The sequence below is a fragment of the Marmota monax genome, unplaced genomic scaffold (genome assembly GCF_021218885.2).
Source record: "Marmota monax isolate L192 unplaced genomic scaffold, Marmota_monax_Labrador192_F-V1.1 WCK01_AAM20220418_F8-fsc00023, whole genome shotgun sequence".
NCBI lineage: Eukaryota > Metazoa > Chordata > Mammalia > Rodentia > Sciuridae > Marmota > Marmota monax.
In genome coordinates this window covers 14,844,540-14,867,471 of record NW_026692907.1, presented here as the reverse complement: position 1 = coordinate 14,867,471, position 22,932 = coordinate 14,844,540, and the positions used below count along the sequence as shown (strand labels likewise).

The window sequence follows — 22,932 nt, the reverse complement described above, 5'->3', positions numbered from 1 at the left end:
TCCCAGCTATAGAAACTCAGGCAAGTTACTTCACCCCTTTGTGTCTTGATTTCCCTATCTAGAAATGGCATGTATCCCACAGGACTACAGGAGGAGCCAATAGGTTAATAAAAGTGAAAAGTCTGAAACAGTGCCTAGATCACAGTGAATATTCATTAAAGTTTATCTTAAAGAATAATTATTACACAATCTCTTCCAGGATGGGGAAAGATTTTAACTGCCTCAGATACTTGGTGTATGTTGTAAATTCATTTCCTTCATTTTTTGAAGTCTTTAATTTTATTTTAACATAGTATTTTTCTTTTTAATGACAGACCCATTATATTTACGGGTATCTATTTTCAAGCTAGTCATCCACTGTGGACCGTTGGCCTCTTGTTTTAGAAGTTTTGGTGACTTCTTGAAACTCTACCATTTGTCTTTCACCCTCCTGTCTGGGTGTTAGGGTTTGGAAGTGAGATATCCCCCAAGATCACATGCGAGACAATATAAGAAGGTTCAGAGAAGATTGGGTTGTGAGAGTCTTAATCCATCAGTGAATTAATCCCTTGATAGGGATTAACTGAGAGGTAACTGAAATGGAGGTGGACATTGCGGGTGTCTTTGGGGTATACAAAATATCTGGCAAGTGGAGTCTCTCTTTCGCTCTGCTTTCTGGTCAGTATGTGAGCTGCCTCCCTCTTCCACACCATGATGTCCTGCCTTACCTCGAATCCTGAGGAATGGAGCCTGTCGTCTATGGGTTGAGACCTCGGAAACTGTGAGCCCCTAAATAAACCTTTCCTCCCCTACAATTGTTCTGGTTGGGTCCTTTAGTCATAGCAGCGAAAAAGCTGATTAAAACACTGGGTTACAACCTCGCCCACCCACACCTCTTCTTCTGGATGACCAGTGCACAGGCACTGATTACTGGACTAGGATACTAGTTCCAAGCCTTATTTTCTGCCTAACCTTTAGCAGGTTACTTAACCCTTTTTGGAATTGATTTCTCATCCCTAGAACTGAGATATTACTATTAATCCTATTGAATTACTGCGAGGATTAAAAAGGATATCAGTGCAACAAAATATCCTGCACAGGGCCTTCCACTTAGCACAGGCTCTCTATCTTCCTCTACCAGTCACTGTAATGATGATCAAATCAGGAAGCTCTGGTCCTTACCCCACTCTTTATCTACAGAGGTTCAATCAGCTGTAGTTGGAGCTGGCAGCTACCCTAGCAGGTTGCTTAGCAACGCCAGTGAATTGCAACAGCCCTGAAAACAGTTTGCATCCACAAGGTCTCAATGAGTGCAGTCTAACATAAGCATTAACAAAAGCTGAAGGGACAGCAAATTGCCAGAGCATTTTACCAACCCCTTTGCAATTATGATTCATTTTCCAAAAATGATATGAGATCCAATTAGAGAATGGGGGAGGGTAGTTCATGGAAAAAAAAAAAAACAACAAAACCAAACAGCTTGTCCTTGGACCAATCACCAATGGGAGAACCAATTTACAACTAATTTGCTATCCCGTAAGTAATTTGGGCACTCAAATGATAAGAAGTTAAGAAGAGATGCTTGGGATTCTCTAAACAAATGTTTCATTAAAGTACCACAGAGAGATATTGGGCGTCCACCCAAAGCCATGGGGAATAACTTACTCATCTTCGTAGCTTTGGTATTGGAGATGGAAGAACAGTGCTTTGGCCACCAGTAAATTAGCTCAGCTGACCCCAGGGAGGTTACTTAACCTCTTCTTTTCCTTTCAGGAAAGCTTTTTAGCTTTCTTCACACACCAGAAATCTCTGGTGCACTTATCGACACTATTTTCATAGAAAATTAGTTGGCTTCTGCTATAATGTCCTCCTGAGATGCATGCAGCAGTGTCCCACACAACAGGTGGCACACTGTAGGTGTCAACAGATTGCCGATATGCTGGTGGGGTATCTGGCCTTTAGGGAAACCTGATTTCATCTAGTGTACACTTTTTTCTTTCTTTTTTTTTTTTTAAACATGTGAGGAAACTAGGCCCTGAGAGGGAAAATGTAATTTCGAAGGCTGTTGAATTATGGGCAGAACTGGTGTAAGAGCCCAGAGGTTCCAACCCTAGCAAAGGGACCAGCACTTATTCTGCAAGGTTAATCTTTAGGAAAATGACAAATGTATTCAGAAACAATGCAAATATGATCCTGAAAAAATATTATAACTCAATAATTTAGAAAAAAAATTCTGTAAATGTAATTTTCAGGAAATATTTACCCAAAGAGAAAATATAAAAAAAGAGAGTTGACATTTGGCATCTGGGCAAAACACAAAACAATAAAACAACAACAACAACATTTCTCCTCCCAATCCTTCACATTGTTCACCTTAAAAATGTTCAGGTCTTCTTACCTACTAGGGAAGAATGGAAGTCCAGATACCTCAGCCTGGCACTTGAGGCCCTTCCTATCTGGAACTCATCTCCTTCCCAGCGTTGCCTCCCATTATCACCTTTACCTATAGCTTAGGGAGACACCTTGCCCCACTTACCTGGTCCTGGATGCCTACCGGACTTTCCCACCTGTCTACCTTTGCTTTTGTGGCTCCCTTTGCCTGAAATGCATGTCCTCCTCCTGAAGGCCAAACTGAGGACTCCTCCTGCCTTGAAGCATCATAGATCCCCAGTCCAAATGTAAACTTTCTCACCTTCAAATTCCCATGAAATTCCATTTCAATTGCTCACAAGGAACTTATTACTATTGATTTATATCAGTAGTGATAAGAATAGTAGCAGCCGTCATTTACGGAGCATTTGTAAAATACTAAGTACTAGTAGGCATTTCAAATATTATCTCATTTAGTTGTAGGAAAGATGATTTAATTCATATAGTCAGTATTTTATCCGTGAATTACAAGTTTGTGGAGGACAAGGGCACAGGGAAATACTGAGCACCTTGTGAGAAAATTTATGCACACACACAAAATGCCCAGAAAATCAACGTGGCCGCCTTCATTTTCACCTCTACCCGTACCACCTTGATTTTTCCATTTTCTAACGTTCTCTCAGGGAATATAGCCAAATGAGGGGTTTAAGAGCTCCATTCTGCTACTCAGCAGACCACCCCAGATCTCTTCCACCTGGTCACAGCCAGCCACAGCTGAGTCACGATTCTCTCCTTATGGGGATATTTCACTGGAATGCTGAGTTCTGGCCAGCTAACCTCATGTATGGAGTTATCTGCCTGGCTCAGAAGGACATCTGAGATTTTTGTATCAGAGTCAAATACTTTTGAAAAAGAATTCCAGATGGTCAAATAACTAAACATAGAATGAAACTGCTATTTATTGATGTTTTCAAGGGCCCATCAGTGTCCATGGGCAATCAATTCTCTTGAATAAGACCATTTAAACACATAAAAGCATCCCTGTCATTGTTTCTGGCATTAGTTGCTTATTCACAGGCAAATATCCTATCACTCCTGTGAATTCTGTTGGCTGATTTATGATTCTGCTTGTACAAAATCTTGGCACCTCAAGTAAGAGCTTTAGGATGGCATGTAGTACACATTTCTGTCTTTGGCTAGGACTAATCTAGCTAAACAGGTGCTTTGTTGTTTCTTCCATTCAGATATTAGGAGCAACCCTAGAAGTAGAAATGAGTGCTTCTAGGTCCCCACAAAACCATCAGTCATACTTTGTGCTTCCCAGGACTGCTGGCAAGCAAGGCTACCAGGTGGTTTAAAAAAAAAGAGAGAGAGAGAGAGAGAGAGAGAGAGAGAGAGATGAAAAACTGAACATATGATGACAATTTTTCACCTTTTTTAGCACAAATCTAATAACTAACTAATTATGCTGAAAAACTACAGTTTCCCATAAATGGGGAGAACAAAGAAAACTACAGGATATTCAAGGAAACTCTGCGGCAATCTTTGAGTGACAGCAGCACCCTGACAGTTCGCTTGCAGAGGCATGACGCTCTTAGAGTACATACGTAGAATCAGTGTCCTTTTCTTTCTTCCGTATTCCAAAGGCCTTCCTTGTACGTTTTTTCAATCCTGTGGGGAAACAGGAAAGGGTCAAAGAGTTCTATTGCAGCACAAGTAAACTTAGTTTGGAAGTTGCATCAGCTGTTAAACTTGCATGTTCAAAAGCAAGTTTATGTATGTGTTTGTGCATATATACATGACTCATTATTACATTTTCCATAGATGTTTATCAGAACTTGGCACTGTAAATTCGTAGCACTACAAGCAACATAAGGACGTATGGGTATGGAGAGAATTGCAAGCTTTTCTTAGACTACTGTTATTCATCACCTAGATTGAGGCTCTGTCAAAAAAACTGAATCACAGATTTAGAATAGCCATTTCCAGGTTGGACATATTCTTGAGACTGAGATCATACTAAGAAATGGCTCATGTGAACTCTACCAAGAGAACTATATTGACCTGACACAACTCTATATTTCTATCTCATTCTTTCCTAGGTCTTCCATTTTTTTTTTCAAGGCTAGATTGGATTATTAACCATTCTCTGAACATACCTCAACATTAGTACCAGTGTCTCTTCCTTGTGTACAAGATCCTTACCTCTGGTTGAGATTTTAATTCTTTAAGGCCCAAGCCACATGCTACATCATCTGTGAGGGCCTCTCAACCCTAGTGGTGGAAGACAGTGACTATTCTGGGCTCTTCTACCAGAATGTTGTTAATATACGTTATATCAAATGTCACCACTCATTAGTTACTACCTCAGTTTCTGCGATAAACCAAGCCTTTCTAGGATAGAGGCCAATGCCTCCTTATTTCTCTTACATCTCATACTGGTACCAGATAATATTTATTGATTATAAGTGTTCCAAGAAGCACCATTCAGGCAGCAGTAGGGTAAAAATTCCCCTTTCTTCTATCTTGACAAACCAAACCCAGTCTTGGGTCTCTGCTCTTATTTAGTCAAGGCTCTGTCTGAGCTTCCCATCTCCTGCACGTTGCCAGCAATCATGTGGCCTGTGTTACTTATGTTAGGGAATATTTTTCAAATATACTAAATGCCAATGTTGATTTGAAAAGTTGGAGGTAGAAAACTCACTGACGCTTTGGGATTTGTTTGGCACTACCAGGTGGAACAAAGGGAAAAACACTGACAGAATCAGGGATTTGATGACACCTTCTTCCAAAACATGTGAGTCAGCCCAAATCGCTCAGATTATCTGAGTCATTTATTATCTGCCTCTTAGGATACTGCTCAAATATGATCTCCAAAATGTCTCTGTGCAGTCTAATTTTGCATTGTAATAAACATACCATTTAAGACACTTAGGTCTTTAAAATGTCAGTATTTATTTATTTATTTTTAAAAATCTCCTCCCATATGGAACTATTTTCTATTATTCTTCAAATGATGAGTTTATAGGAAAACTTATTGACATTTAAAACTATCTACCCATAATATTTAGGGATACAGTCTCTCCCCCTTTCATTTAAAGTTTTATTGTTTAAACCTTTTACTTCTCTCTCACCTCCAATGGTTGTATTTTCTTATAGGGAAAAAAAATATCATAGTCACATTGTTTTCTTCCTACAATTTTCCTTGGATTTCTACTCTCCTAAATGATTTCTCTATGCTTCCAGTTTAGCTTTGTTTCACAATAAATGCTGTATTCACAAATCATTACTGGTGATTTTAAGACCACAAAACTAATCTTGTTTTTATCTTTTGCTTTCAAGTTCTTGATTTCTGGGAGCCCAGTCTTTAAGAGATAGCATACCCTACCAAACAGATTAGAAAATACACACAAATTTCAGTAATTATTGTATTAAATTAGCAACAGAATAGGCTATAGTAGTTTTCCAGAGATCCTATCCTGCTTTTGACCACCATATCTGGATAACAAACAACAGGAATTAAAAAACATAACGAGTTATCCATTTTCCAGTAAAAAGTACATTGTATCCGAAGTTAGGAGACGTAAAAACCATTCACAACATCATTTCTAATCACACAGCTTAATACAAATTACATTCTGTTTGTGTTTCAACCTCTTGGCCCATATATACCAAATCAGCCAGTAATGAGATAAAAGAATTTGCTTACTTTCATAAAATGCTATGTCAATTTGTAAGTATAGTTTCACTGAAAGTCATGTTTCTAATACATAGAATACACTTATACATGGAATATAAGTAGAAATATATCATATATGTGAAATTCCAGAAAAAAATGCAAATCAAATTGTTTAATAAGAAAAAGCATTGATCAAATTATCCCCCAGGAAAAGTGGAAAGATTTGAGAAGTCTGAAGTATGGAAAAGTATGAAGAAAACCAAAAGATTACAGCAAATGAAGTTATAAAGTATACGTTGTTCTTATTATAACCGTTTTTTTTCAGAAAATTTTAGAAGAAGCAATCACACTTTCTGTTAAAAGTGAATGGAGAAGGATGACTATGTCTTTTGAGAGTTTATAAGAAAAAATATTCAAAGTAACTTTTCAAAAAGGAGAAATGATATTTAAAGATACTCTAAAAATAACAAGTTTCAGACACTCGTCTGATAATCTGATAAGCTTAAAAAACACTTTATCCAGTGATTCCCACTTTTGATTCCATAACTACATGAAGACTGTAATATTAATTTCTGCAGTTGAATTGTTTATAGCATAGATTTTGGTCACCTATTCTTTACTGAGAATGGGAGGGTAAAAATTAAGTGTTTTTGAAAAATGAAAGGACTTTTCCCTGCCAATATCAAAACAAAGATCCAAAGGGAGAGAATTCTGTTACACTGATAATGAAGGGCTAGCATGGTTCTGGCTGAGTCCTAAACAGGAGATAACTGAGGGGGTGGCATCCTGTAAGCATAAGGTGAGGACCATCCACATAGAAGATGCCTAGAAGTGTAGGTGGAGGATCCCACCAAGAAGCCCCTCTTCCTCTCTGTGTCCTCGACTCCTTCCTTTCCATTGTTAGCTGGTAAGATGACATGGAGGAGAGGTCACATGTGGAATGGTTATCTCCCTAACATCTTGGCAGCAATTAGTTTATCACAGAGCCATTTTAAACAGACTAGGCTAGGAAGAGATGAAAGGAAGAGTTAAGGAGAAAGCCTGGTTCTAACACTGGAGGTGGGTGGAGGTAGGTGGTGACTGGTGCTGGCTGTGTCTTTGATTGTTGGGGGGCAGCCTTTTGAAGATGCTGTTTCTGCCTGTTCTGCTTACTCATTTCACAGCCTGGCTTACACATTGCTTTGTCTAATTGCTGATGTTAAACACGCATGTAAACTACCTTTAAGATCCTTAAGAAAGCGCCACTTTGGGGGAATCACATTTCTGGATCACTTCTCCTCCCCACACTGTGCTTCTGAGCCGAGCTAGACAAGGCAAGGACTAGGAACAAAGCCAGCTCCTCAGTGACCTAGAGCTCTGGAGGAAGAGGAGCAGCTTTGGGAAGAGGCGGTAAGGTTGGGGTTTAGGGTCAGTACAGAGACACAGTTAATAAGGAATCTAATGCATCTCATGCATGTCTTCCCACATAATACTCCCCCAAAACAGAAGTAGGAAGACAGCAGAGAAGGATGAAAAATGTATGGCTGTCTTTGGCATTCAAAGATCTGGGTTCAAATCCTAATTTGACTACGTGAAGACTCTCATTTGCAGCAACATAGAGAATCTAAGTACTGTGCTACTTTACAAACACAGTCCATCTCCTTGCTGGACATGAGATTTGGAGAGGCAGTGTCAGTTTGTCTCTCTGTAATTATTAGGAGTGAGGGGAAGACAGTTCCTGTTTATGGAGTACTCTGTGTCAGCCACTGTGCCAAGCACTGGGCATAGATAGGCTAATTCTTTCAACAACCCCAGAAGGTAACTGACTCCCTATTTAGGGATTATGAAACAGACTCAAAGTGAGTATGTTCTTCTTCTGAAATCATTAAAGAAACATAAGAGACCAAGATTTTGAGACAAAGTCTGTTTGCTTCACAAGTCAACCAACTTCTCGCAGAGTGATCCTGATGACTATTGCAGCACCCAGAGCTGTGCCCAGTTCAACAGGCACATCACCCAATTCTTGCTTGTTTAACTATTTTATTTTAAAAAGTCAGTGAGTATTTGTATAATTGTTAAAAGAAAAAATGAGTTGTCCTGATTTTTGCAATCTGCATTCCATTGAGATTCAGTTTTTTTTGGCATCCACTTTTGTATTTTGGAAGTATGAGGGAAGGAGAAGGAGCCTCCAGCTGCACAAGATGGACCTGTCTGAATGCATGGGAGAGGCTCAGGGTAAAGGGCATACTGTGACCTCATTACATGTGCACAATGGTACATTGAAAAACTGAGTTCAGCCCAAAACACATCATAAAAATGAATAGGGACAATTTATTGAGTATTTATATTTCAGGAAATTTTCCAGAAACTTCCTTATCTTGGCCTAACACAATGCTATAAGGTGGGAGCTATTATCATATAGATTGTATAGCATGGGGCATGAGAAATAGCTGGCGCCAGGTCACACAGGCAGTAACTGGCAGACAACATTCCAAAACCCCGTCTGACTCCAGAGTCCAGATTCCTCATGCCTTTAGAGTATCTTATTATCACAATTCATTTTGCCTTCTTATTAAAAACAACCCCTTCCCATGTGATTTTTTTTTAATGAAAAGTGGTTTTTTTTTTTTTTTTTTGTCAAATTAGGTTGCACATTTATTAAACACAAGAACTGTACTTTGCATGTTCAAACCTCTGTATGCTTCCTGGTGAACATAAGGTAAACTAATAAATGTTTGCTAAATAGATTATTTCTATAATAAATGTAAGTTTTCAACTTGAGTCTTCATCCACTTAGAGGGTTACTTAAAGGTGAATCACATGTAATGGAATTACTTATTTTCTGCATAAATTCAGGCCAAACATTTAGTCTTAGTAATGAAAAACAGGCAAATTTAATTGCCCTGGGCATAATGCCGCATATTGACAGCAACTCCAGACTGGCAAGGTCTATTCATTATGATGGTCACTGTATTTCTGTCAGGAAGGATTAAGGTTCTTCACATATCAGTGTTTCCTCTAAGTTTTAAATATAGTTACTGTAATCCAATTCATAAGACGTTCTTATAGAAAGACCTAAGGCCAGTTAGATGGAGGCCAGACCCTTCCATGACATTTTATGATACTTATAACTTCAAGTGCCTCTTCTACTGCTGAAGACATGGGATGCTTAATAAAAGCAAGTGCTAGGAAATATGCTTAGTGTCTCTCAGTAACCAGGTCATGGGAGTCACTCAATGTTTATTGTCTATGCTACATATTTATAATTTTAACCAAAACAAATTGTTCAAAGTTGGTGGTATGTGCTCTTTGGTTTGAATGCTTTACCTTGATGTTTAGGTGACTCAAAGGAAATCCGGATGATCTTTGTGCTTAGGGAGCACAGACCTGTTTACAAGACAGCACCCAGTCTCTCTGAGCTGAGTATTTTGGGGGAAATTTTTATTTTTTCTCTCCAAATATTTTTATGGTGCATTATAATTGTATATAATACTGGTATTTGCTGTTACATATTCACATATGCATACAATGTAACAATTAATTTGGCCAATATCCCTCCCCAACACTTCCAGTTGGGGAAATTGTAATGGCATGCTCTAATATCAATGAATCATAAATGAATCAGATATGGATGGCACCTTGAGGTTCAAATTCAATCTATGAAAATTCATATGAGACATCAGAGATTTCTAAAAGGCAACTGAAAACCCCAATGGACTAAATATACATTTTTTCAAAAAGAAATGTTTGACCTTTGTTCGATAGGGAAGAAAATATTCAAGAAGATACCATGGAATATATTTGATACAAAAGGATTTGATGTTTGCTATGCCAATATTAATGTAATGATGGAACTGAGTGAAATCACTAAGAATTTTAAGCAGGTAAACAATTTCTACTAAGCTATATATACACTACTAAGATCCATGGAAAACATACTCAGCTGTAAGGAAAGTGTGAGCTTTGAGCTTCGAGATGTGGGTTCCACCCTCGTCTGTATTACCTCCAGGAGCAAAGCAAGCTGCTTAACCTCCCAACTTCAGTTTCCTCATCTACTAATCAAAAAAGTTCATGTAAGTTTTAAATGAATATTAAGAGCCCTGCATAACACCTGCAATACATAGGGTATCACTTCATGAAGATTTCTCTTGCATTTCTTGAAGTGTTTACAGTTACAAAACAAGGAGAAATCAACTATTTTAACTGATTAGGAGAAACTAAATGCCTGATTTCAACACATATAGCTTCTATAGGTCTATTCCTTTGGAAATAAAAACACATCAAAATGTAAAGATGATTCAGTTTTCAAAATCTCAAGCTTTTCTTGGCTACCACAGTCATAACAAGACAAAACAAAACAAAACTTAGCCTCAAGAAATGTAATTAACATTTATCATAAAAGATAAGTGGGAAATCATATTCCACTATATATAATGTATCAAAGTGCATTCTACTGTCATGTATAACTAATTAAAACAAAACAAAAAAAAGATAAGTGGGGATTCAAAGACTCACAGCAAGCAACATAACTTTCTGGAGCTACAGGAAAAAATAGCATTGGTGATCTTCTCTCTATGTGAGTCTGTTACAAACTAATGGATCAGGTGATCCTCCCAGGAGGTCTGAAGGCAAGCCAGAGCTCCTTCTTCTTGAGCTAGAGGTTCAGTAAAAATACTGGGTAAGTGTCATATTGTTTGCAAGGTGATTATCTATGTAACATTTTAAATATTACAGAAGGCAACTGGTTCTATCTATGAGTGGGTTTCTCTGGAAACCTCCAAGTATCTCTTCCCTCTTTATCCTTCTATATCTGGAAAGGAACAGACAATGATAATTTGGATTAAAGGTACTTAATTGGTCATTAAGTGGATTGAATTAGGGCTCAACTAAAAAAGAGAAATCAAAAAAAAAAAAAAAAAAAAAAAAGAATTTGGAACTTCCTGCTTCTGGCCTAGTGGGGAGACATAGGCTCTCCTTAAAGAATAACTCTTTAGATACTTAATATGACCTGTTCCATTAGAACCTGGCCTTTTTATCTTTTATCAAGGAAGGAGTAAGTTCTTTGTTAAAAATGTACAAACCATTACTACACATGCTATGTGATGCTTTGCATTGTACTTTTCAGAGGTCAATTAAATGAGAAACTTGGAACATAACCGTTATATATTCCTTTGGTTTATTCTAACCTACTACATAGTAGAGGCAAGAGACATGCAAAGGGAAAGAAGATTTACAAGGCTTGCCTCATTCAACCCACCACCGGCTTTCAGCCAAGTTTATTTAGGATCTGTGAAGCCTACTTCCAAAAAGGAATGAGAATGGTTTAGAAAGTTAAAAACACATTAGCATGGAGTTATTAATACTTTTAAAAAGATCAGCTATCAGAAAAATGCACACAGAAATAAAAGGTTTAAAAGGAACTAAATGTACCTTTGAGCCCTAAATTCTTTTGAGAGGACTTAAGGCCTCTGGGATACATGTGGATTGATTCTGTTTGCAAGATTTATAATAACAATCATCCATTGTCCTCCATTCACCCATCCTTTGTCTATAAATCCCAATAGGTAACAAAGTCTACTGTCACGAATTTTATGCAGTTGAGTAACACATAAATCCATCCAGTTGCATTGAAAACCTGCTCTTCATTAGTCTTTTATCAAGTTAATTCTCCTGGAAAATAAACCTTTGTAGCCATGCAGATTTATTAAGCCAGTCCCTCAACATCTTTTTGGGTTAAATGGTCATATTATTATTCTCTTTCTTTGCTTACATTTTTAACATTTAAATTCATGTGCTTTTCTACACGATCCTCTGATTCTAGGACTACATATTTACTTGGCAAGCTCAGAATGGCAACTTTTCCCATCACAGGTCAGTGTTCTCTTCACCAATATTCCATTTGGGGTGGGGATACAAAGCCAGCATTTCACTCAGTGTTGACAGTCCTGAAAATTCTGGAGTATTGTGGATCACTATCAGAAGATTTCTTCATCTTGTCATTCAGCAATTGATAAATGTTGAACATCTATCATGTACCAGAGACTCTTCTAGGCTGGAGATACAGCACCTACTGTCACCCTTGACTTGTGTGAGAGAGTTCAGTTCCTGATACCTGCAAACACTCCTTCCATTAGATAGCTGTCATCGACTTTTGTTTTTCCTTATCTACTCATCAAGGGACACATACATAGATTGTGTGGTGTTTGAGGTGAAGAGTGACATGAGATGAGGTTGTCAAGACCCAGAAATGCAAGTCTTAATTGTCAAGGACTTAGATTTTAAATGAAGTAGCAGTCTTAGGAAGCCCTGGAGTGGGAGAAGTGACACCTATTTTCCCCTGCCATTGATGTCTATTACCAAGTACTAAGTACCAAAAAACTCCAAGGCAATTGCAATAGCAATTAATTACATAATTGTGACTATGATAAGCTACATAAAGAACTAGCACGTTTTCTAGATCACCCAAAGACAAAATGACATCAAATATAGTTTTAGTACTAAAGGTACTGTTATGTAATTGTTTGAAAACTAGCGTTTGAGTTATTATCTATAGTCGAGTATGAAACACAAACTTTCTATAATTAAAATACTTAATTTACCAGAGCAACTGAATACAGGAGCACTTCTCAGCTCTTAAGTTTTCCAGTTGTGGTAGTATGTAAATATGCCTATTTTGACAATCTTAATTAAGATTTAGATTAATTTTGATCCTTTTGTTTAATCCCCCATAACTCCAGAAATCAAACCTCTCAGAACTATTATATTTGCATTCAAACCTGAAAACAGGTTCTAGGTTTGATGCTAATGAGCTGTGTAACATTGAAAAAAATCACTTAATATTTCAAGGACTCAGCTTATATAACTGTAAAATACCTGCTTCAGGTGATTGTGGTATTAAACGAGAAAAAAAGTATTCGTATATATAAAATGCTACATGAGTAAAAATCAATACCATCATGTATTTGTATAATTAATTATCATTTTAATTAAGGGTTATAAATGGTAAAATATATAAAAGTAAAGTATCCTATCTAGTTCCAATAATAAGGTCTCCCTCTTTCCCTATTATTATGAAAAGGGGAAGAAATTCCATTTCCCCTCATAAACTAGAAGTGTTTTTTTTTTCCTGTTTCTTCTGTTAGGCAATGTTAAGTTTCTGTACAGTCTTGTTTAATTTTCAACAATCTATCAAAATGATCCCACACAGTGTTTACCTGGGACAGCATGATCTAGAGCTGTATTCATCACCTGCCTCCAAAGCAAGTCCTTTGCCAGGTTCTCTCTCCAAGTAAAATCCATAAAATGGATCTTATCTCATAGGTTGGAAATGAAGACCACATTTGTCTTGCATGCGCATGCTTAGCAACATAAATGGCTCATTGCAATCCATATTTTCTAGAAATGGAATCTGGGCCTAAGATAAGTTCTTAAAATTTCCAAAATTAAAATACACACATCTATACTATGATTTACTGAATTAACTTTCCCCCTTAAAAGTGATAGTTGAAGTTGTTCAACAAATATATGAAAAAATGTTCAACATCTTTAGAAATTAGAAAAACACAAATCAAAACTACTTGAAGATTTCATCTCACCCCAGTCAGAATGGCAATTATCAAAAGAATACAAACAACAATAAATGTTGGCGATAATGTGTGGGGAAAAGATACACTCTTACACTGCTGGAGGGAATGCAAGCTGGTGCATTCCCAATGCACCATTATGGAAAGCAGTATGGAGATTCCTCAGAAAACCTGGAATGGAACCACCATTTGACTTAGCTATCCCACTTCTTGGTTTATATCCAAAGCACTTAAAATCAGCATATTACCATTGATGCAGCCACATCAATGTTTATAGCAATTCAACTCATAATAGCTAAGCTATGGAACCAATTTAGGTGCCCTTCAACAGATGAACAGATTTAAAAAAAAAAGATGTGCATGCACACATACACAATGGAATTTTACTCAGTCTTAAATAAGAATGAAATTATGGCATTTGCCAGTAAATGAATGGAGTTGGAGAATATCATGCTAAGCAAAATAAGCCAATCCCAAAGAAACAAAGTCTGAATGTTTTCTCTGATATGTGGATGCTAATTCATAATGGGGGTAGGGAGCTAGGGAAGAATAGAGTTACTTTAGATAAGATGGAGGGGAGTGAAGGAAGAGGAGGGGGTATGGTGGTAAGAAGGATAGTAGATTGAAACAAGCATCATTATTACTCTCTCTCTCTCTCTCTCTCTCTCTCTCTCTCTATATATATATATATATATATATATATATAAAACTGCATGACCAATGTGATTCTACAACATGTACAATCAGAAAAATGAGAAATTATACTCCATTTATGTATGATATTATGATATATCAAAGTGCATATATTTGTTCATCTGTCATGTATAACTAATAAGATCAAATAATTTTTTTTTTTTAAAAAGTGATGATTACAGAAATCTTTAGAAATTTTGAGTCTGAATTTAAACATCCACCCACTTCCATCAGTTCAGTACACATTACCACATGTGACTATAAGCATGAGTGGACATGTGTGTGTGATGTGTCTGAATATGAAAAATACAACTACATTGAGAAAGAGAAGATAACGAATGATGTGTCTGTGTTCTGTAGTACTCTAGCATACTGAGTAGCTTTGGTTTTTTGAATATAGTTTTCCTTTCTATTCTATGCTCAATATCTCATTACTTTCTAAATGTCTGGAACTGTGTGGCAAACCTTTATTTGGCTGAACGGCATTATCCTGACAATCTGAATCTGAATCACAATTCCACTGACGTTAATACGTTTTTAGTTGAAATTTGGCTCAGCATTTTGATTAAATTTTCTGTTAAGTACTCTAAATAGACTTTTTGACTTATAGTCCCACAGTTTTCAGAAGGAAAGTCAAAGGTGACTTAAATAATGATAAAAAATACAACAAAACAGAACAAAATGTCATTATAAATGAGGTCTATAGAGACACCAAGATCCAAATGCTGAACCTGAATTAAGCTAATTACGTGGTCCTTTCAAAAATGTACTTTGAGTCTTCCTGGAACAGTCATGTTTACAAGAGAGGCTGTGTGCTTAATATAAAAGTTTGCTAGCATCCCAGTCAGGCTGGCCCAGATATTTCTCCTCTCAAATTACAAAAACCCGAGGTAACACTAGATTTTTCTCTCTCGTTCTCTGTCTCTATGCTTTTGTTTGTTTGTAGGGCTGGTGACGAACCCAACCCTCATATGTGCCAGGCAAGGACTCTCATCCCCAGTCCTCTAGTCTTCTCTTTTTCTTGAACTGATAACCATCTAAATACAGTCACTTGTCTCATAGTGATGTTTTGGTCAATGATGGACCACATGCACCACAGTGATCTCATAAGGTTCTAGAGGATCTGAAAAATTTCTACCACTTAGTGATGTCGTAGCTGTCATCATCTCCTAGAACAACACGTTACTCACATGTGTGAGTAACGTGTTGTTCTAGGACATGATGACACTGTGGTGACACTGCTGTATCTAAACCCACCATGATAACAGTTGTACAAAAGTAGAGCACATGCAATTTTATGTAGTATATCACACTGAAGATGATAGTAAACAACTGTTACTGGTTTATGTATTGACTATCCTGTACTTTTGTCATTATTTTAGAGAGCACTCTTTCCACTCATAAAGAAGTTTGCTGTAAAACAGTGTGTTGTGTTATGCCAGCAGCAGCCTTGTATACACCAAGTTCGCCACGCTTCTTAATGGCATCAAGGAGGTGTGTTGCTTAACCAGCAAACACCATGTAGGTTGTATGAGTGCGCTTTAAGATGATCACCAACAATGAAATCACCCAATGAAGTATTTCCCAGAGAATCTTCTCCATCATGAAGAAAGATGTGACTGCATGTTCACATGTCTTGTCCTCTGCCATTTGGTTTACATGGAGTCACCTGAGTGATTTCAGCAGAATTTAATCTGGTCTGAAGTCTCCAGGACACAGAATTCCTTACTCAGGGTGGCCTTTAAGGATGTGATCTACTATATTTCTCCAGATTCATCTGCTACTCTAACTCTTTAAATACTTCACTCTGCAATCAAATGAAAATTGTCTCTAAGTGTATCTATACCTTTGTGCTCTATTTGCTTGTATTTGGATGACTCTCTTTGGATGACCTTCTTTTCAGTCAAGATGGTAGAAACCTGCCTATTGCCAAGTTGACCAGAAATGTCCTGCCATACCTGTAGGAAGTTGGTCTTCAGAAACTATTCTTTACCCTTGGATTTTTCCAAATGTCACTTAAGACTTCATCATAGAATGTAACTGATTTTGCCTCAGAGTACGGTTTACATGTCTTAGACTTGCTTCAAGACAGGATCCAGTTCTCATTCATCTTGTACCCCATTGGTGAACCTAGTTCAGTGACCTGCACATGACAGATTTAACATTCACTGAACTGAGAGGAGAGTTCCAAGCTTCCAAGTTAAGACTTCTATTACTGGGGGAATAAGCTCCATTAAATACCAGCTAATCTTCACTTACAAAAGAACATGTACTCTAAATATGGCGACACCCTACCCATGCAGCAAACGAAATTAAGTAGTAGGAAAGGAGAAATAAGGTCTGAGTCCATGTACTAACACTTGTGTATGCAAAACAGAAAAAAAACCTTCAGATTAATCAGAGCCCTGTCCCTCTTGTTTTAAGGACAGAGATAATTTGCTCTTGTTACCCTTACTAAGAGCCTTTTCCAGACTAGAAGAACCCTCTTAAATTAGAATGGGTCAAAAGAAAAAGTTAAATATCAGTAAGAATGGTGACTGCCAGAGAGGAAATAACACTACACACCTCAGCAAACCAGAGAGCTTTCTTCGCCAGGCTACCAGCCCAAGGGTAACAACAATGTCCAATAGCTCTGTGAATTACAGCATGGGGTATCCATTGATATGCTGAACAATGACTGACATATAAAGTATTTTTAAAATTGTTTTAAATAGTCATAAAAATGTTCCTTTTCACCATCAAAAAAACAAGCTAAATTATGTTTGATGACATTTGCTTAAGAAATACAAGAATATATACTGATGCATATGTATATATGTATATATACGTAAATATATATAATATATAGTTTTCCCTTGGTATTCTTGGAGGATTGATTTCAAAATCCATGGATGCTCAAGTCCCTTACATAAAATGGTACATCATTTGTACAGAAATTTCTACATCTTCCTGTGTACTTTAAATCACCTCTCAATTACTTATAATATGTACTTCAAAGTAAAATGCTATGTAAAGAGTTGTTACACTATTTTTTATTTACATTTTTATTGTTGTATTATTTTTGTGTTATTTTATATTTTTTTGTTGTATTATATTTTTTTTTCAAAATTTTTCCATTCATGGTTGATTGAATCCATAGATATGGTATCTGTGGATATGAAAAGCCAACTGTATATTCACCATATTTTAGAAACATTATTATTTAAAAATGAGGTTTTTAAAGGGTTATATTCTCAGTTTCTCAGAAAATTTAATCCTGTGAAATAAAAGTATCTAGGCTTAAGCTAGCATTTACTGAATGTCCACCATGTACTTTTCAAGCATTATCACCTTAATACACTATGGCCTACTGGGAGGTGGCTACAATCATCTCCACTTTGCAGTGAGGAAGACCTCTCCTAAGTTGCACCATTTGCCCACACAACATGGATAATGGGGTTTCATTTGGGTTTGTGGAACTCCAAGCCTGTAGTTTGGGCCATTTTCACACTGCCTGCTGGGTGTTTGAGGAGACAGTTCAACTCCCTCCTCCCCGGACCACACACTTGCTAAATGACTCAGGAGCTTCCTGGGGAGTCCCCCCAACCCCCCTTGCTTCTTGTTCTCTCTCCCAGCACTTCTGGGAGCATCTGCTCTATCTGGTCTGTTTTTTCTGGTCTGCTTCCTTTCCCTGTTAGCAATAGTATAGAGAAGGAAGTTTAAGAAGGAAATGAAAAGCAATAGCAAGAATGTTGGGGACTGAAATGGTCCAACTGAACGTTCCTTTGTCTAGCAACTGCTAACCTTTCAAGTGGGCCTCGCCTCTCAGGAAATTGAAGAGGTTAGAAAGGCATCTCTGTGACAAGGTGTCCCCTGATTGTGGGGCATCCCTGCAGGCCTTCAGGACTCCCCTAGTATAGAATAGAGGGCAAGCGGAAAAGAATGCACTGTTTCTTCCTCTGAATTGTCAGTTTTTATTTTCGTGATAGAGGCAGTCACTTTAGCTTCTTCTTTTCAAATACTCCCAGCCACCAATTTCCAGAAAAATCCACTTCACCACTGTGATTGCACCATTGTCACTCAGCTAATACCGGGTTGTGGGTGGGCCATGTCCGAAGCAGCTGTTTCACATCTGTGGGAGGATATTCCAATAGTCAGAGGTTTTATTTATAAGTAATGCACACGAGTTACCTGGACAATGTAAGAGGAAACTCCAAGCCATGCTCAAAGAAACTGTCATTTGAGAAAAACAGTTAGAACTTATTTTTGAGGGGGATAGTAGAGGATAGGAAAGGCAGCAGAATACAACAGACACTAGTATGGCAGTATGTAAAAATGTGGATGTGTAACCGATGTGATTCTGCAATCTGTATACGGGGTAAAAATGGGAGTTCATAACCCAATTGAATCAAATGTATGAAATATGATATGTCAAGAGCTTTGTAATGTTTTGAACAACTAATAAAAAAATAAAATAAAGAACTTATTTTTGATATTTGAGGGAATACTAGGGAAAGTTTAAGGTTACAAGAGTATCATAAAATTGAGCGTGTTTTATCAACTTTTATGAAAGACCTTGGGCAGTCTGTAGGAGTAGCTAAGAAACAAATGCAAAAAAAAAAAAAAAAACCTTTGGGGGAGGGGTACCAGGAATTGAACCCAGGGGCACTTCACTACTGAGCCACTTTTTTTTTTTTTTAACCCAGTCCTTCTTGCTAAGTTCCTTAGGCCTCACTAAGTTGCTGGGTGTGGACTTGAACCTGTGATCATCCTACTTTAGCCTCCAGAGTTGCTGGGATTATAGGTGTGTGCCCCCATGCTTGCAAATGTAGTAAAAACTCTAATCACCTTGTACTGTTCAAAGAAACTATATGGCTTGAATCCTGTTTTCATCAAGACACATGTTCAGAGATTTCAGGAAAAATACACTGTTGAAAACTGTCTCTTATAGCTGTCACAAATAAGGTCATTCGCTCTGTAGCAGTAGCAGTGATTCTTAAAAACTCTTTTTGGTTACAGACTTCACTGAGAGCCTAATAAAAGCTATGGATCCTCTCCTTTTTGAATTCTGGCATGCACATATATCTACCAACCTGTGTGTACTATTCTGGGGAGTTTATATAGGCTACCTGAATGTATTCACAAAGGGCTTATTAAATTTCTTATTCTGTAGGAATGCATTGTTTTGCATGAATGTATAACAGCAGCATATAAGAAATTATCTTGGCAAAGATAACACAGCTATAACAAGCACTATGGTGAGTCTTTATCACTATTAAATGAGTTCTTAACACCTTGGAAGAAATCAGAGCTCAAGTCAGGCTAGACTATAGTGTTGCTCCCTGGGCCAAAGATGATGGATGCTCTAAATTACAGTCCTTCAGCCAAGCCCTCTGTCATGTCTCCCTCGTGGATCCGCCCTATTTTTCCTCTGGCTGGTTTAGTCATCCATCTGATTTTATTGCAGACAGCCATAATGATTTTGCTGGACCCGCAGCTTTCAAATATGAGTAGAAGGAGGTCGGGGGAGAAAAACCTAGCTATTTTCAAAACAAAGAGATTGGCCATTAGCAATGATGATGAAAGAAAATAAAAAGATACAGTTCCTCCTGAGTGCTAATTATAATGCTAGGCCCTCTCACATACAAGTATCTATCTCACCCTTAAATCAATCCTACTGGATGGGTATTAGCCATCCTCTTTTACATGTGGGCAGCTAGAATCTTGGAGAGACTGTGTGACTCATGCAAAACCCATGGTTGATAAATGGTACTAAGATTTAATATATTTGCGTGTGACTCCAGGAGTAGTATTTTTCCTACTCTATAATGCTTTTAAAAGCATTTTTTTAAAAACAAATCTGAAATCTAACTCTTTGCTTCCTGTATCTTGAAATTATGTCTGAGAAAACTTAAGGCATGTCCAGATAAAAAGACTTGCATGGAGAGAGGAAAAATGTGATCTACCCCTTCTAGAGTACTCAGGTAATTCCAATACTGGGGTCACATGGTCTTGGTTGAGCCACAAAACAATTGAAACCTAACCTGTATGATCGGGCTTCCATCTAGGCTCATTAGACTCGTGTTGCCCTGTTTCTTCAAGACACAGCTAATTGAACCACAGAGGCAATCATGGTGTCAGGCAGCAAGAATAAAACTTCATGTCCTCTTTCTATTCAGCCCTCAGTCACCAAATTAGCCTTCGCCTGTTTTTCCTTCTGGATCAAAAGTCAAAACCTTTCAGAAGTGTGCTGACAAAGAGTGTCAGCTTGTTTCGGGATATAAAGGGGTCGTGAGTCACTGTTTGTGTTGGAGTCGTTGAGGGTTCTGGGAGACACCAGATACCACAGTGGTTTTCTGACATTTAGACTGATCACCTCCCTGCCACATCCCTTTAGACAGAGTCTGCGAGCAGTCTCCTTGAAATCAAGGATCCAGATTGAAAACAAAGCCTCATTACAATTCTTTATGGAAATGCCTTGGAGGTGTCGCATCTCTTTGACCTTTGGTGATCTCCCATTTATATATTTTTTATTGGGCAAGGGAACTGAAGTGAGGAAAGCAGCCAGTCTAGGGGCCTGGTGTTTAGAGAACCTGCCCATGGGACTCCAACTGGGGAGCTACTGCCATGGAGCATTTGTCTGTCAGATAAGGCAGCTTATTAAGTCAAACCAGATGATATCTTCCAGAGTCACACACAGAAGAACGAATTGGATAGTGTGCATGGAAAGCTAAAAATAATTTGCTGTTTGTTATTAAAACTTAGAAAGGTGACAGTGACAGGGGACAAGGCAGGGAAGTTTGATAAAGATCCGGCTGGGGGGTGGACAAATGATGCTATGGTAATGAGCTGGATTTTATTCTGTAGGTTATTAGAAGGCATTTTGTTAGATTTATATGCATCAAGGAAAAGGGTGGAAGAACTAAGACTAGAAGTAAGGAGACCAGTTTTGAGATTGTTGTAACCATCTGGTCAAGAGATATTATGGAGGTCTTAAAACAGGGCACTGCTATAAAAATAGAAAAAGTGGATTAAATAATCATTTAGGATATAAAGTGAGAAATATTTAGTGGATAATTAGACACTAGATTGAGGGAATGAGGAGAACTCAAAATGACTCAGAGTCAGAAGTAAGGGGCCACATGTTCACCAGGGGGAGCTGTTTCTGATTTTGCAAAACACCAGCTCATCCCAAAGCTGACCCAGTGTAAAAGCTCACGTTTTTATATAGTGGAAATAGTTCATGAGTTGGATATTCAACACATCATGTATCTCATCCTCTCAGCTGTCCCATGAGATAAACACTATTTTGTGCATTTCCTGGAGGAGGACACAAGTTCAGGGAAAGTTACCTGGTCGTGGTCAACAGTGTTAGAGTGGGGGCTCAGACTCCAGTTTACACAGCTGAATCTAGAAAATGACTTTCTCTCTAAGATAAACCACATAAAGCAGTCTGTTCTGACTATTTCATAATTGCATATGTTTTGACCTAATACTATGCTGTGTTGTTCCTCACTGGAAGAATCTCGTCTGAAATGTCCAGGATGGAAATGTAAGCTTCATTCATCATTTGAGTCTTTCTGCTTCTATATTTTGGTGATTACATGCATAGCATATTCTGCTGCATTGTAAGATAAAACTCAGAGCTCTGGGAATAAATCCAAAGACTGAGCTTTATGGTCTCAGTAACTGATCAGTAGACAAGTGTCCTCCTTTCTCCAGATACCTCATCTTATTTAGTTTACCTTAGACAATGTTTCCAGAGACAGATCGTGCCTACCTTACCAAATATTCTGAAGGTCAAATAAGATAACACAGATGAAGGGAATTCATAAACTTCAAAGTGTTTCCCAACACGTGTTGCTGTGTTGTTATCCTCTGGTCAGTAATGGAATAAAAGGGAGGAGGATCAAAAAATTTGAGTCAATATCCTTCATACTCCTTTCTGATTGTCTATTCCCTATATCAGCACATTCCAAAGTTCCTCTGAGGTTGACAGAGTAGCTAGGAGTTGATTACATCTAGCTATGAAAGATGAAAAAAAAAATACTCTCTAGCAGCTTGTCTTATTCAAATATTGGGGGAAACTGGAAAACAATTGTTCAGACATCTATCAAATATGGTAATTTTAAGCATCTTTAGTATTGATCTATTTTTCTATTTATTTATTTTTCTTATATTCTAGACCTTCCTTTAAATAGCATGCCTCAAAAGATTGGGTTTTCCTACCCTGAAAATTTATATCATGTTTTAAAGAAGGGTCTTTCAATGATAGGTCCAACATAATGTGATCTTAGTTACTAGTCCTTATTCTATTTTATACAGGGATTTATACTTTAGGTACTCTAGTAGAAACCATGCAAGTGACTATTCCAAGTCCAGCCCCTTAGCTTCAGTTTTTAAAATATCTTCAGTTTTTATAATGTCTTGCAACATTTGGAAATAATTACTTGCTTATTTTTAACATGGAAACTTAACTTTTATTCACCAGTAGCTATAGACAGAATCCAAATCACTCAGACAGAAAGTATGGAATTTGATGTACAAATATTATATAGAATGTGACTTTATATATAAATCTTATTATATGTTATATTATTAAATATAAATCTTTACTACATAATCACCATGAGAGAACTGAAGTAAAGTATCTTCATACGGGACCTGAAA

The 22,932-nt window shown here is 37.5% G+C and overlaps 1 protein-coding gene across 17 annotated transcripts in view; it reads right to left on the bottom strand.

The window, feature by feature from the left end:
- Sgip1 (SH3GL interacting endocytic adaptor 1) overlaps positions 1-22,932 on the bottom strand; it is a 208,587-nt gene that overhangs the window by 111,483 nt on the left and 74,172 nt on the right. For all 17 annotated transcript variants that reach the window (XM_058581566.1, XM_058581567.1, XM_058581568.1 and 14 more), the window contains one exon: positions 3,957-4,020. In XM_058581566.1, the coding sequence (XP_058437549.1) occupies positions 3,957-4,020 (64 nt within the window). The remainder of the gene's footprint in view (positions 1-3,956; positions 4,021-22,932) is intronic.